The following is a 14,357-nucleotide window of genomic DNA, read 5'->3' as shown; positions in this document are numbered from 1 at the left end:
TTTATTGCCAAACATGAACATTTATTTTATATGAGTAAATCTGTTTCCGCTAAAGTTGAGCACCATGAAAAATAGGGAGACCAACCATCTCCTAAGCACAATAAGAACATGGGGCCACAGCTTCACAAAAGAAGTGGGTGCTCACCCACTCACCATTCCCATTGTCTAGGCTTGCCCAGCTTCTGCAGCACTAGCTGTTAATTTTAGCCCTTTAAAGCCAGGATTAACTGTAAGAATAGTCCCACACTGCTGCTTCTATATGAACTGCACTACTATGGCAGCTGTGCACATGTGTTGTTTTCCAGTCATAAAAAGCCAAAGATATTACAGCTAGGGGAGATAACAAAAAAGGGAGACAATCTGCATGTGCAACTGCCACACATTTTTTTCTCAACTGGATATAGCAAAATGCAGCTATTCTGGCTGCCAGTCCCAGCTTTAAGAAATCAAGGATATAATGAAAGCACTGGAGTGACATTTGCCCTCTGCCACCCAGCTGGTGTGCAGCACTTCAGATACAGTTCTTTCCACATTGTACTGGTTCAACGCTACTTGTTTAAGCCTTGTGAATTTTAATATATGGACTTGTGTGAACAATTTTAAGCCTGAACCAGGCTATAGACAGATACATCCTGAAGTTGTCATCTCCATAGCCATGCTAGCTACTGTAATCAAATAGATGCTAGCCACTGAAGGCTGTATCAGTATAGAACCTAATCCAGTAAAGTTTCTCTGTGATTCTGTGAAAGATATAAATGGTTAGCTTATATGTGTATGCTGCCACAGACTCAAATTTACCTAGTAACGACTACTGAATGTTTCAAGTAGCTACTAGCTTTCTGTAGCAAGCAACAGCTCCTTAAATATCACAAATATCTGGAAAACAACTGGCTATTTATGATAACCAAAACAGAAACCTAATGACTGCTACTGGATAATCATATTAAAGGTATAGAACTTAAAACATTACTAGTCATTGCCCTATGACTAGTCACTCAAACTATGGCAACTCTTAGGCTTTACTTCTATTTGAAATAGTTTTCTGCCTTTGATGCTGAAAGAAGTTTAAGGGGAAATGCCATCTTGCTCCTGTGCATGTCTGCTCAGAAATAATTCCAACTGAGTTCAATAAGACTTGCTTCCAGTAAAGTATGCATAGGATTGCAGCATGAGTGCAATTTTTCATATATCTCAATTCAAGAAGAGAAATCATCCATATGTAAAAATCCATCTGCATGTGGGTGCATGTCCTCATCTGCAGAGATAGAAGTGCTCCCTCCAAGCAACATGTATGACATGTTCGCATAGCATTTCCAATAAAGTAGAAAACTTCTCATACCATTACTTGCAAGCCAGTAATTCTAATTATTTTCCAAGCTGCTTTCATACATGAGATTTATAGCATTTTTGCTTAAGACTCTAATCCTTACATATTCATACATGGGAGTAAGCCCCACTGAACTTGGCAAGCTTTACTTTTGCATCAGCACACTGTAAATCGGTCTACAATGCAAACTGAGCGCTTAAATTGACTAGAACATGCTTTCAATTTATATTCCATATTCCATCTCCCATTAACATTTACATCTGGCCAGAACAGCATTAGAGAGGCTCAAAGGCCCCTTTTAGTGTCATGTGGAGACACATGACATTTTGATTGGCTAAGATAAAAGGTAATTTTGCTGAGACAGCAGCGTCTTTTGAGAACCAGAGAAAAGTGGCAACTACAAAAAATGTGTTTTATCATAACAAATATTAAGGCTACAATTGTATGCCTGCTAACTTAGAAAGCCCCACTAAACTCAGTTGGTTATATCCAACTAAGCTTTATTTAGAGCAGGCACACTGAAATGAACTAATCGAAGTTAGTCTTTTCCATTAATTTCAATGAATCTATTCTGGTAAAACTTAGTTTGATATAAGCCAATGAGTAGAGAGAGCTTTAAGAGATGGGGGAAAGCAGCCACTGTTTTAACAGAAAGCAGCAATACTGTACAGGAGAATAGTATGGGAAATGAGGATGAATGTACAGGAATGGGAAACACAAAGATTTCAATACAAACAGGCAACAAAACAGATTTCTTTTTATTTAAATTCCCATCCCTCCCACAAAGGCACTAATTAATTGGGATGATGGTTGTTTGTTTTATTTAAAGTAGATGAAGAATTAACCATCAAATAATATTCAAAATGAAGCAAGTGTAAGAATGTATTAGGGTGGTCTTTTCTTGCCAACAATATTTTTTAAAAATAGAGGAAAAATAATCAGCATCTAAAGAAAATAGATTAAATTTGTAAGTGCTCCTGTTCATCTGGATAGACCCACGGCACTCAGATTTCTTCATAGCTGTGGTCAACCCAAACCCCAAAACATGAGCACAATGTGAAAGGAGGGAGATGTCCAGTTGTTGTTGTTGTTGTTCTTTTAAAAATATTTCCTACCTGTGGCAGTTCATTACCAAAATAGAGTCAGGAGTATAGAAAGTGAGGTCAATGATAAAAAGGGCCCTTGAGAAACCTACCACCTATATATCACCAGGAGTAGTCATTATAAGCTTAGAGTCCAAGCTGTTGCCCACCTCACCCCTTCTATATCAGTCTCTTGAGCAGAAGGACAATCCATTGTTTTGACCCAAATCACACTCAGGTAAAAGTTCAGGGTGCAAGAAGAGATCAACAGGTGACTTAACTTCGTTGGTAAGAATAAAAAAAGAAAAAACCCAGAAACTTTGTTTTTAACTTCCTGTGAAGGATTCCCCTCATCCTTCTTGGCCAAAGTATCTTTGTCATGGGCTCAGTGTGAACTATGCCGGCAAACTCAACTTCTTGCCTTTTAGAACTGAAGAAAGAAAAGAGAAAAAGTAATGTATGAGAATTTTGTCTTGCTATAGCTATAGAGCTGTTGAAAGTACAAAAATACAACCACCTCTGGTAAGGGAAAAATACATTTTCAGCAACCTCTCAGGAAAAAAAGGTGCATCAACCAGGAATAGTAATTATAGCCTTGAAATTAAAGTAGCACTATAAAATGCATGGTCACATCTGAAAATCCTGCTCATTATATACATATAATAAAAATGCAAGTGTCATGCTGCAGTTTGCTTGAACACAGAGCTCTGCAAACTACAGTGTGACAAGAGGTGGTAGATGGGAGGCTAAAATTAGCCAGAGGTAGAGTCAGAAAGTCTGCAGCCCCCACCCAATCAATTGCCCTGCTCCACTGTCTGTTGTAGTAATGCAATCTGTAATACAATAAAACACAACGTAAGAAAAAAGAAGCAATAATAATACAATCAAAACCAATATACTTAATGCGATGGATATACAATCTCCTGTCTTCAATCAAAAATCCATGGAGACACTGCATATCAGAGGGAGGTAGCAGGCTGGGGAACCGTGAGATTTGCAGAAGCAGGAAAAAAATATTTCAGGAAGGGAATCCATAACAGCCCAATGGGACCTACGCATGTGCTCAATGACCACAATATGATGTACATGAAGAGAACAGGACCATTCCACACTGCAATATTTGGTGTGCAAATGTGCGTACACATACACTCAGCCCAAATATACCCTATCATTATCTTTAAAAAACAACAAATGCCTAAATTTTCAACATCCTACAAGATATATTCCAAGTCATTTTAGTTCTTGAGACAGAAAACCCAACAGGCACCCCTACATAAGTAAAAATACCACAGTACACTAAGTAACTGACAACCAGATGCCTGGTAGGCCAATTCACTTGGCAGAGCTGGACCAGATGTGCTCACAGTACTGTATTTGGATAAGTTCCTAGCATTTATACTTCTTCGTGTGGGAAATATTTATCTGTATCATCTCTTCCCAGTTACAAGGAGAAAGAACTAAGAAGCTAATTAATTTGTTGCCTATTTACAATAAGTAAAGCGTCAATAAGCCTTTCCAAGCTACAGAGGTGGAGGCCTGATACTAGCTGTACAGCACCCTCTAGTGATCTTTAAGACAGCAGCACTGCTCATTCAAGATAAAATATGCATCTTCTTGAGATAGACTCCCAACTCATTGTACTAATTCCACTCCACTCTAGAAGCCTTGAATCCTAGCCTCCCATTTTATCGTATATACACATGATCACACAAAGAAATTAGTTTTCACCGCTGTTATTTCCAAAATACCTTTTGTAATGTAGAGGTAGAAGAAATCACAGTAGAGTATGGTTTGCACCAAGCCAGCCACAATGGCAATGAGGTCGAAGAAGCCCTCAAACTGGTAACGCCAAATCCAGTTGAACAAGTAGAGGGCACGGTAGACACCCAAGGCGAAGAGATAGTGACTTGTGATGGTCTCGGCCTCACCTGTCTTACTGACCATGAAGAGCTGTGGCAAGATAGCCACCGACTCCAGATAGATGGAGAAAGTCCAGAGAATCTGGAGGCATCCAAGAGATACAATATGATTGTAATTTAATTAAGGGTATATGTGCCCCAACTCATTTTTACATCATTAGCCACTGGAAATACTGCAACGAGTAGTTGCAGCCTGCACTCGATTGCCCGGAACTAGCATTTGCTTTGGGTGTTGTGTGCAAAACCTTGTACCTCACTCAAGAGATACAAACCACTCCCTAATTCAGAAACAGAGACCAGATGTCATTGGACTCCAACTCCCATCAGTCCCAGCCATCATGGACAATGGTCAGGGATAATGGGAACTGTAGTCCATCAACATTTGGAGGAGAAATATTCTAGTCCTAGCCATTCTGTCCCTCTGCCCTTCCAATTACAGGAAATGTTTTCCTTTTTTTTAACGAATTGCATTTCTTTTTTGGCAGAGCAGCATATAGTTTCAGCTAAATCACAATCCCATTTGAATGCCATCCACCCCTCACTGGAACAAATTTTGAATAATGAACTTCAGGTTTATTTGTCTGTGCCTAAGCACACAAGTGCAGTTGAACATATTATTTGTTGCTTTAGAAAACAAAACTAAGCCCAATCCTATAATCCTAAAAAGAGAAAACAAATATATAGAGAATTAGTACCGAGGCAAAATAAGACAAAGTGCAAGAAGTCAATGCCAACACATAAGATCAAAAGATATCCCATGACATAGGTGCCCCTTGGCCAGAACACTAAATGATGCCAGAGGTTGGTGATCCCTGACTGCTCCCTGTGTAGCTTTGCTCTAGGAAACACTGCACTTTCCCCCACTGCTCAGTTGATCACCCAAGAAATGGGGGATAGATTAGATTATTTTTTTTTAGGAAACCTCACCCAAAAACAGTGATTTTGGTGCTGTTTCCGCAGCTTTCCCCACCACATTGTCATACAGCCAATTCAGCAAATTTCCCCCCTCATGCCATTTTTACACCCCAAAACCATGACGTCAGGAATTTTCCTGACATATGGCAAGCCTAGAGTGAATTTGGTTGCATAGGGTGAAGGGCTTCAGCCGCAGCCATCCTAATGGAGAGAAAGCAGCACCGGGATGGTCACCTCTACAAGTCTTTCTCTGCATTTTAAACCCTCTGCCTTCCAAACTTCTGACTGGGAGGCTCAATTACGCTGGGGGCTAAAATGCACAGGGAGGGACACCCCTGCATACCTTTCATCTCCATGGGTTTGTGCATTTGCTCATACACAACTGGACACTGCTGTAGGGATGCATTACTATGTGGACAGGCGGGACTGAATCTTGCTACATTTGCTGGCATGTGGCCCCTACCAACCCCTGCATGCGTGGAGCCAAAAAGATCGCCTTCCCCTGTTTTATGAGACAGCCGTTTGGGGGCTTGGATCTTAGTGCAAAACAAGACCAACCTATACATTAAATTACCTCTAGGGGAGTGAAATCATGATTCACTAGGAAAGCTAACACTGCTGTGGGAACGACCAGGAACTCCACTCGGAAGGTGTCATGGTTGCCATCATAGGTTGCTTTGAATTTGCTATAGATCATCCACACTGTGGCATAGGAGCATGCAATATAAACCACCTATAGGAGACAAAAATAGATCAAGAGGGATTACCGAGATCAACTATCACCCCATCTCCCCAATTCTTAATGTAAACTTGCCCTCCTATAGTCTAATCCTGTTACAGAGAATCCCTAGGAAACCTGTCTTAAAAATTAAATAGTCCCTCTTTTATTTCTAGATTAAAAAGCCCTCTTTAGCATCCAACCAACCTCCCCCATGCACCCCAAATCCCTTATAACAATGTATTTCCCCCCTTTTCCTTAATTCTGCTAGCCTCACGTTGAAAAGTGGTACACCATACTTGTAGATCTTCTCAGTATGTTCTGTAACTTACTTTTCAGTACTCTTTTTCAAAGTTTTAGTTCACTTTTGCTTTTAACCTTCTGGTATAATAATAGGCTGTCGTTAAGCTTGTCCAGAAATATGGGGCAGAAAGACTTCAAAGTCTTAGACTATAATTATTCTGCTTGATGAAGTGCCCTGCAGAACTCAAAAGTTTGCTTCCTCTTATATGAACATTTTACAACTGCATCCTGCACACACATACCTGGAGATAAGCTTCACTGAGCTCAGCAGGACTTGCTTCTGAGTACAAAGGCCTGCACATGTCACAGTTGAACAGTGCAACTCTACCTAAAGGTAAAGGTATAAGGTACCCCTGCCCGTGCGGGCCAGTCGTGTCCAACTCTAGGGTTGTGCGCCCATCTCACTTAAGAGGCCGGGGGCCAGCGCTGTCCGGAGACACTTCCGGGTCACGTGGCCAGCGTGCCGAAGCTGCTCTGGCGAGTCAGCACCAGCGCAGCACACGGAAACGCCGTTTACCTAGCCGCTATAAAGCCATACCTATTTATCTACTTGCACTTAGGGGTTCTTTCGAACTGGTAGGTAGGCAGGAGCTGGGACCGAAAGACGGGAGCTCACCCCGCCGCGGGCATTCGAACCGCTGACCATGCGATCAGCAAGTCCTAGGCACTGAGGTTTTACCCACAGCGCCGCCCGCATCCCGGCGCAACTCTACCTAGTCAGAAGTAAATTGTATTGAGTTCAATGGGGCTTACTCCCAGGTAAGTGGGTACAGAACTGCAGCCCACCTTATCCTATCTCCTACTACTGTAACTGACTGTGGTGTCAAGGTGTTTCAGGCAGAGTGAGGGGTAGAAGCTGAGAACAAGGCCTTCTCTCCTACCTAAACATTTCCCTTTCTCTCTGATTTATGCTAGACCCACACTTCATCCAAGCCTGTTATGCTCTCCTTCCACCCAGTCCCATCTAACCCACGGTCGAAGCCAGTACCTTCATGGAAGTGTTGTACAAGGAGATGTAGTTGGTGAAGAGGTCTAGGTACCGAGTGGTGAAGACAATGGCAAACAGAATTTGGCTCTTCCCAGAAATCCCTGCACAGAGAAGCACAGGGCAGTGAAACTCACAGATAACCACAAGGGTTCTGTGAAATAACAAACGTTTAAAGTAGTTATGTTCATTCACAATAATTTTACACACACACACACACACACACACACACACACACACAAAAGCAATATAGTAATCAATATATTTATTAGGATCAACTAAAAGATAATGAAGAATTCAGCAAACTCTTCAGGATTTCACCATCCAGCCTCACAACCGCTCAAGCCTCAACACAAAAATACATAGGCATACCACACATAGGCACAGAATAAAAATAATCCAAAAGAGCTACAGAGGCAGGATGGTAGTGTGCTGGGATGCATCTCCGACTGGGCCTAATGCATGATATAATCCACGGCCTTTCCCTGTTCTGCCCAGCAGGAGGAAGTTTCCTATTCAGGCCTGAGGAAATCCACAAATGTGCAGGGCCTCTGGCTTCCGTCCACCCGAACCTTTTACTCTCTACAGACCACCCAGACAACTAGAAAACCAGATTCTTTTTTTTCCAGGAGGAGGAGACCTAATAAACTTTGCCAGTCTAGTCTGAACTATCTTCCACGTCATCATCCAGCCTCTGTCAAGTTCCATGCAACCAGCTTCTCCCCACTGAATTCCACAAAGGATAAAATTAAAACTTCCACTTTGATTCCCCCTTATTATAGCTTTCTTCCCCACCCCAAAGGCCAATTAACCCATGCCTGTCCAAGATAACTATGCTACTTTGGCAGGCGGAGGTAACCTTTCCTAAAAGCAAGCTTCATATACTATGTTTCAGTTATAAAGCATTGCTATAAAAGATGAGTGGTAATCTTTTAAAGTACAAGTTGAATTCAACACAGATACATAGATCTTACACATAGAAAAAAATATTCCACAATCAGCCACCAGCTTTAACAAAATCATTTTTTTTCTGTAAGGAAAACTCCCAAACACATTTAGGAACATAGGAAGCTGCCTTATATGAAGTCAGGGGCATCGTTCAAGAGAAAGCAAACTCACAACATTAGTAAAGTTCCTTAATTACTGAAGTTTATACGAACTCTTAAGATGATATGGAAATGGATGTTTAAATCTATTATCTGAAAACTTTTAAAATGATAAAGGGGGGACATTTTCATATCTTTAAGGTTGCAAAATTTATGCACGGTTACCTAAAAGTAATCCTCACTGAGCAACGTGGGGCATGACTTCAAGTAAACATCCATAGACTCAAGTGTCTGTAGTTTGAGAAGGAACTATTTAGCAAAGGAAAGGTTTAACAAATAAGCAGCTATATGGTTCTGCGTTCCTTATGAAAACAGATTTTGTTGTGCATGATGTTTCAACGACAGGCAAGAAATAACTTTTCTATTATCAAAACCCAGTATCACATTTTTAAAAATTGCATTTCATAAATCTCCAAGTCAGGAAGAAAACAGAATTGCAACAGGACTGTCTTTCAGTTCCTGAAATAGAAAGCTGAAAAAATAAATAAAGGGAAATTGCTTAATTTTAATAAACCAATAGCTAAAAAATAAAGCTAAGTTGTCACTATGCAGTCCTGTGGCAGGTTACTCAGAAGTAAGCTCGAAGGGCTTACTCCCTGGTAAACGTGCATACGATTGCAGGCTTCAAAGGAAAGGAGAGTAAGTAATTGCATGAGTAAATTAGAAGCGTAAACTAGTCAATTACAGGTTGTCTCCCATTGTTATGTGATCACTTTCAGGCCGGGAATAAATAACATTTTCCATTCCCACGTAAGAGAGTGAGCAGCGGAACGCCTTCTTTCTTACCAGCACATGATCTTGTCTTCCAGATCTTCAGCAGCAAGATGATTATAGCTAATAGATGAGAGATGTCTCCTAGGAAGCGGAATACATTCATGGTGTTCCGGGTGTGTTGTGGAGAGATTTGCTAAGCTGCCTAGCGGGAAATCTGCGGAAAGAGTAGACGAATATAACCTTTGGGAGCAGGAGCAGATCCCTGGAGGATGGGGGGTGGGTAGTGCGTGATCGGGAGGAAAAGATTCTTTTGTTTTTATTTCTTCTTCCCTTTTGATCTAAGTAAGCTGGCGTGTGTGGATGTAAGGATTCCTGGGAAAGAAGGCCACAAAAGGGGGCGGAGGAAGTCTCGCCACACCCACAGCTGGGCTGGGTTAGGGCAAGCTGGAGGGTTGGGACTCGACTGAAGAAAGCAGCGAGACTTCCAGCTCCTATTTCTGGCTTCCGAGCCGAGGGGCGGAATCACTAGCTTAGGAAGGTCAGAAGGGTGTTCCAGAGCCTAGAACGGAAACTTCATAATAAACACCAGCAGATAATAGCTTGCATGCATACTGAAACGGGGAAGAGAGTGGACGACACACACACTTTTGGTAATCTCCAGGCATCAGTACTGGTGACGACATGCTTGAGGTGGTAGACGGTTTTGTCTACCCGGGTTCCAGCATAACCAGCAACCTCTCCATCGACGCTGAGCTGGACAAGCGTACAGTGGTACCTCGGGTTACATACGCTTCAGGTTGCATATGCTTCAGGTTACACACTCCGCTAACCCAGAAATAGTGCTTCAGGCTAATAACTTTGCTTCAGGATGAGAACAGAAATTGTGCTCCAGCGGCGCGGCAGCAGCAGGAGGCCCCATTAGCTAAAGTGATGCTTCAGGTTAAGAACAGTTTCAGGTTAAGTATGGACCTCTGGAACGAATAAGTACTTAACCCGAGGTACAACTGTATTGGCAAGGGAGCTATGACAATGGCTTGCCTCTCCTAAAGGGTGTGGGAGAATGTGATGCTATTACGGTACATCCAATACCAAGATGAAGGTCGACCAGGCTTACTTGTTGAGCATGCTGCTTAATGGAAGTGAGTCGTGCGCCACTTACACACGACAGGAGCAATGCTTCAACATCTTCCACATGCACTGCATCAGGAAGATTTTGGCCGTCACATGGCAGGACAGAGTCACAAACAAAGATGTGCTCTCCCAAGCTCACATTCTCAGCATGTTTGCGCATCTGTCTCAATGACGTCTGTGCAGACTTGGTCATGTCCACAAAATGGAAGATGGCAGGATCCCCAAGGACATGTTCTATGGGGAGCTGGCTTCAGGTACTAGACCACCTTTGCATTACAAAAGTGTCTGCAAACATGATGTAAAGGCTGGTAATATCAATCCCATGCAGACGACTGCAGTGCCTGGAGACCAAAGGAGAAATGACCACTGGGAGGAGCAAGAGAGAGAAGAAACGCTGTGGTGTATCTGCAATAGCACAACTGGATGCCTTCAACTGCCCCAGATGCAACAAAACATGTCTCTCCTGTATCATTCTCTACAGCCACAGCATTGTAACTGTCCAGCGGTTTGACTTCACCCCCGAAGGCGGTGGTCTTCTGAGACAGACAGATGCCAACCAACCACCTGATCCACCAGAACAGGGACTGGAAACCTGTTGTGCTCTAGGAGTTGCTAGACTACCACTCCCATCATCCCTCACCATTGGCCATGCCAGCTGAGGATAATAGGAATTGGGAGTCCAACTGGAGAGCTACAGGTCCTGTCCCTCCTGCATTGCAGCCACTTCCCATCCCAGTAATCACAAGAGCTCATTGCAATCCACTCTCCAGAGTTTGTGTTTGGTAGCATTCTGTCTTTCTCTTCCTGTGCTGTGGGGAAGGGGTGGCAGCTCAACTAGGAGAGGGGTACATACTGCAATGTTACTGGGTATTGAGTCTCAAGAAGTCTTTAGGAAGTGGGCAGAAAAAAGCTTGGCTCTGATAGGGGCAGCTGTGCTTCTTAGGAGGCCCTGAGCCCAGCAGAGGGCACTGTTGCCAGCCAGTGGAATTTCTGCAAAACTACAAAGCTCCCCAAAGACCTGCCCTTTCCCCCTCAGTTATGATGGCATATTGGTAATAAAAAATTAAGCTAGTTTAATTGTCTTGGTGTAGCCAGTTATTAAGGGTGATGCACACGTGCGCACACATCAGATATGTCTGCATATATCTGTTCCTGTCCTGTTGGATGTAATTTTTGCTTCCCCCTTCCAATTTTCAAATTTAGATACCTGATGTAAAATATATTAAAAGTGGTTTGGAACAAACAGTTCAATGAAAGTTACAATCATAATCATCATATATGTATGCAATACAACATATCGTGGGAAGTTGCAGCGAATCATGTCTTCCCACAACATGTGAATATAGCATATGTCACATGTTTAGAATCATAATGCATTACAATCTATGCACACTTCACAGAAATGCCTAGGCAGCAGCGACTCCCATGCAGGAGTTTCATCATTTGTGAAGTGTTCCTCACTGAACAGTGCCGAGCAGAGAGGGTACCACAGGGGGTGTCAGAACAATGACTTAAATGAGAAGGCGAGAGGCAGGGGGTGTCAAATTTTGGTGTTGCCCAGGACACCACTGAAATTTGAAAGCCCAAAGTCCGCCACTGCTGAATCCCACCCCAAAATAATGAGAGTCTGGAAGCACCCCTAAAGAGTGAAAAAGTGGTTTGTCTTTTCTTCATTTGCAGTCTCCTTTGTGGACAACAGAGGGCAGTGTAACCTCAGGATTGGTATTTAGTCCCTTCCTGTTCACACTGGTTTTTGTTTTTGTTTTTTAAAAAACGCTTTATCCACAGGTGGACATAACTCCATATCAGTTGAAGAGTGTTTAGGGAAATGTTTAAAAGCTTTGTAGACAACTACAGCTGTGGATGATTTCTGCATTTCCCACAGTGCTGTGAGACATTCTGGCCCAGACATTAATAAGACAGGCAGCTAGGATAAGTCTGCTCTGAATCCAGCGAGTGCTTTCTTCCTCCCCAGTTTGTGGCTGCTGAGCCTGGATTTGACAAGACCCAGCCTGACTTGTGACATCTCACTAAAGTGCTGTAGCTCCACATTTGAGCAGTTCTACTCCAGCGAAGTGGGGCAAATCTTTCACCAAGCCAGACCACTGATCCATCTAGCTCAGTCTTGTGCTAACTGCCAGTTGCTTGTTGGGATTTCTGAGAGCAGGGTCTTTCCCAGCCCTGCCCAGAGCTGCCAGACATCAATGGGACTAGGGCATTTTATATTCAATGTGTTTCTTCTATCCCTGAGCTACAGCTATTTCTCTCCCCCCGCCCCCAATTGCTTCCCTTGCTTTCTTCAGAGGTGCCCATCTGACCAATAGTCTGTACCTCTGGTTTTCCATTCAGGAAGAATGTATTCAAGGTTTGAGTGCGAGTTCTGGTAACCAGGCCTGTAGTTAGCTGAAGCGGGAGTCATCTGGTTTGCATGCAGATTCAGATTTGTCTTCTCCAGAGTAAGGGTGGCATGTTTTGCGGCCTCCAGCTTGTTTGAATCCTGACAACCCCATCTTTCTTTTTTGAAGAGACAACATGATTCTAATCGGGCTGTTGAAGCATTCAGGCAGATCAAAAGACTCAGGAACACAAATCTCTATTCATATGAGGACAATTCACATTAAAAGCGTCCTTTTTTCTCTTTTTTCATTTAGAGGGTTGCAAAGAAATCTCCAGAGAATGGGATGGCGCCTTCCCTCCCCGCTGTTTCCCCTGTCCAAGTTACTGACCTATGGCCGCCTTACATCTTTTTTCTCGCTGTTCAACTTATGCTATTTCCAAGATTAGCATAGAATAAGCACAGCACCCCTGTTGACTGCTGCTTGGCACCTGCCACATCCACATAAACTGTATGAAAATGATATGCATTTAAAATGTGCTATTAGCAGTGGCTTTCCAGCTCACGGCATGTTGTTTTCCATCTGGTCCTCAGAGGTGAACAAACAAACCAATTCCACCCTTCCTGTGGAACTGCACAAGGGGGAGAAAGCTTGGAATGAGGGAAAGCCAAGAAGCCTAGCTCCAGAGAAACCCTGTCCCATCTATAGATTAATTAACAAAATGCTATCCTTCCCCTTCTGATCATCCAAAGAGCCAGACCCCCCCTTTGTGCCTCATCCTCCTGCCATTCCCCCTCCCCATGTTCCGACTCAGTAGACTGCAGACTCTTGCATGGCCAACTCTCCCCTCACTGTATAGCTCGCTAGGTTCTTCCAGTGAACCCAAAAATCCTGCTTCCCAGGGCATAATAGTTATTCTGGCCTCATTCGTGAGGAGCAGAGCGTATCCGAAAAAGCAATTAACAAAGTATTTAAAAAGCAGGGAGACATGAATTTCACTAGGCAGCAACTGCCAATGGCAACCACCATGGGGTGGGGAAGAGGAATAAATGAATCACTCTCTTTCCCATTCACTGCCACAGAGACCCCCAAGGCCAGATGGTACCACTTTCCTCCTCATATAGGGGCAATAAACATAATGGGCTTTCCTTCCCTTCCTCGGGAGCCAGCTTCCACCTACCACATCCAAGACCTCCCAGGAAATGTCGCTGCCAGGTGGGGGTGGAAGAGGAGCACACACCATTTGGAGGGAGGGAGAATTCAGGACCTTCAGGGGCTTATGAGGGCTGCCTTCTGCATTAAAGCAAGGGATGCCTGGAATCAAAATATGAGGGGTTTTCTGGGACTGAGTCAAATTTGGTGGGCCAAAGCAGGGGAATTTTGGGTTCGGACTTCCAAGATTTATCTTGTGACAGGGCTCAGCCAAGCCTCAGCCCTAGAGCCTGCTTTCAATGCAAGGTCCATCCTGGAAGAGTGAACAATAGAGCAAAGGACCTCTAAACGTGCACAGGGTGTCTTCCCTAAATCCTGAGCAAATGCAGCCTGCCTTTACACAGCCTGCCTCAAGAAGTGAGGCTTCTGGGGAAGATAAAAGTGCTGAGGCTCAAGTCATGTCAGGTTAAAAAGAAAAAACCTGAAGGCATGCAGGTGAGAGCATGTCATTTGGATCAGCTGGAAGCCTGGAATTCCCGAGTGGAGAGGACAAATCAAAACAAAGAAGTCAAGCAATGTACACATCAGGAACAAAGTCGATCCAGATAGGTTTGAGTAGTGTAACGTTTCATTACACTTCCAGGTGTACATTTTCTAGCTTCTACCTTG

General features: G+C 43.3%; 1 protein-coding gene and 1 long non-coding RNA gene across 2 annotated transcripts in view; both read right to left on the bottom strand.

The window, feature by feature from the left end:
- Positions 1–2,067: 2,067 nt before the first annotated feature.
- KDELR1 (KDEL endoplasmic reticulum protein retention receptor 1) lies at positions 2,068–9,487 on the bottom strand. The gene is made up of 5 exons (XM_081886097.1): positions 9,142–9,487; positions 7,253–7,353; positions 5,818–5,976; positions 4,158–4,410; positions 2,068–2,839 (listed from the first exon to the last, which is right to left on the bottom strand). Exons 1-5 carry the CDS (start codon positions 9,230–9,232, stop codon positions 2,805–2,807), a joined length of 639 nt encoding a protein of 212 aa, XP_081742223.1. The 5' UTR covers positions 9,233–9,487; the 3' UTR covers positions 2,068–2,804.
- Positions 9,488–11,668: 2,181 nt separating this feature from the next.
- LOC309355334 overlaps positions 11,669–14,357 on the bottom strand; it is a 114,687-nt gene continuing 111,998 nt past the window's right edge. The window contains exon 4 of the long non-coding RNA XR_014162487.1: positions 11,669–13,850. This is a non-coding gene — a long non-coding RNA (uncharacterized lncRNA). The remainder of the gene's footprint in view (positions 13,851–14,357) is intronic.

The sequence above is a fragment of the Podarcis melisellensis genome, assembly GCF_964234715.1.
Source record: "Podarcis melisellensis genome assembly, chromosome: 13".
In the NCBI taxonomy this organism is placed as follows: domain Eukaryota; kingdom Metazoa; phylum Chordata; class Lepidosauria; order Squamata; family Lacertidae; genus Podarcis; species Podarcis melisellensis.
Note: the sequence above shows the minus strand (reverse complement) of the source record. Positions and strands in the feature narration are given on the sequence as shown.

What these genes read in the sequence shown, in the direction of transcription:
- KDELR1 (XM_081886097.1), bottom strand. Translation starts at nt 9,232, where the DNA reads ATGAATGTATTCCGCTTCCTAGGAGACATCTCTCATCTATTAGCTATA. An exon ending in TGTACAACACTTCCATGAAG is followed by an intron (nt 5,977 to 7,252) that starts GTACTGGCTTCG and finishes TGTCTCCTATAG; the next exon opens with GTGGTTTATATTGCATGCTC. An exon ending in CTACCTCTACATTACAAAAG is followed by an intron (nt 2,840 to 4,157) that starts GTATTTTGGAAA and finishes TTCTTTCTTCAG; the next exon opens with TTCTAAAAGGCAAGAAGTTG.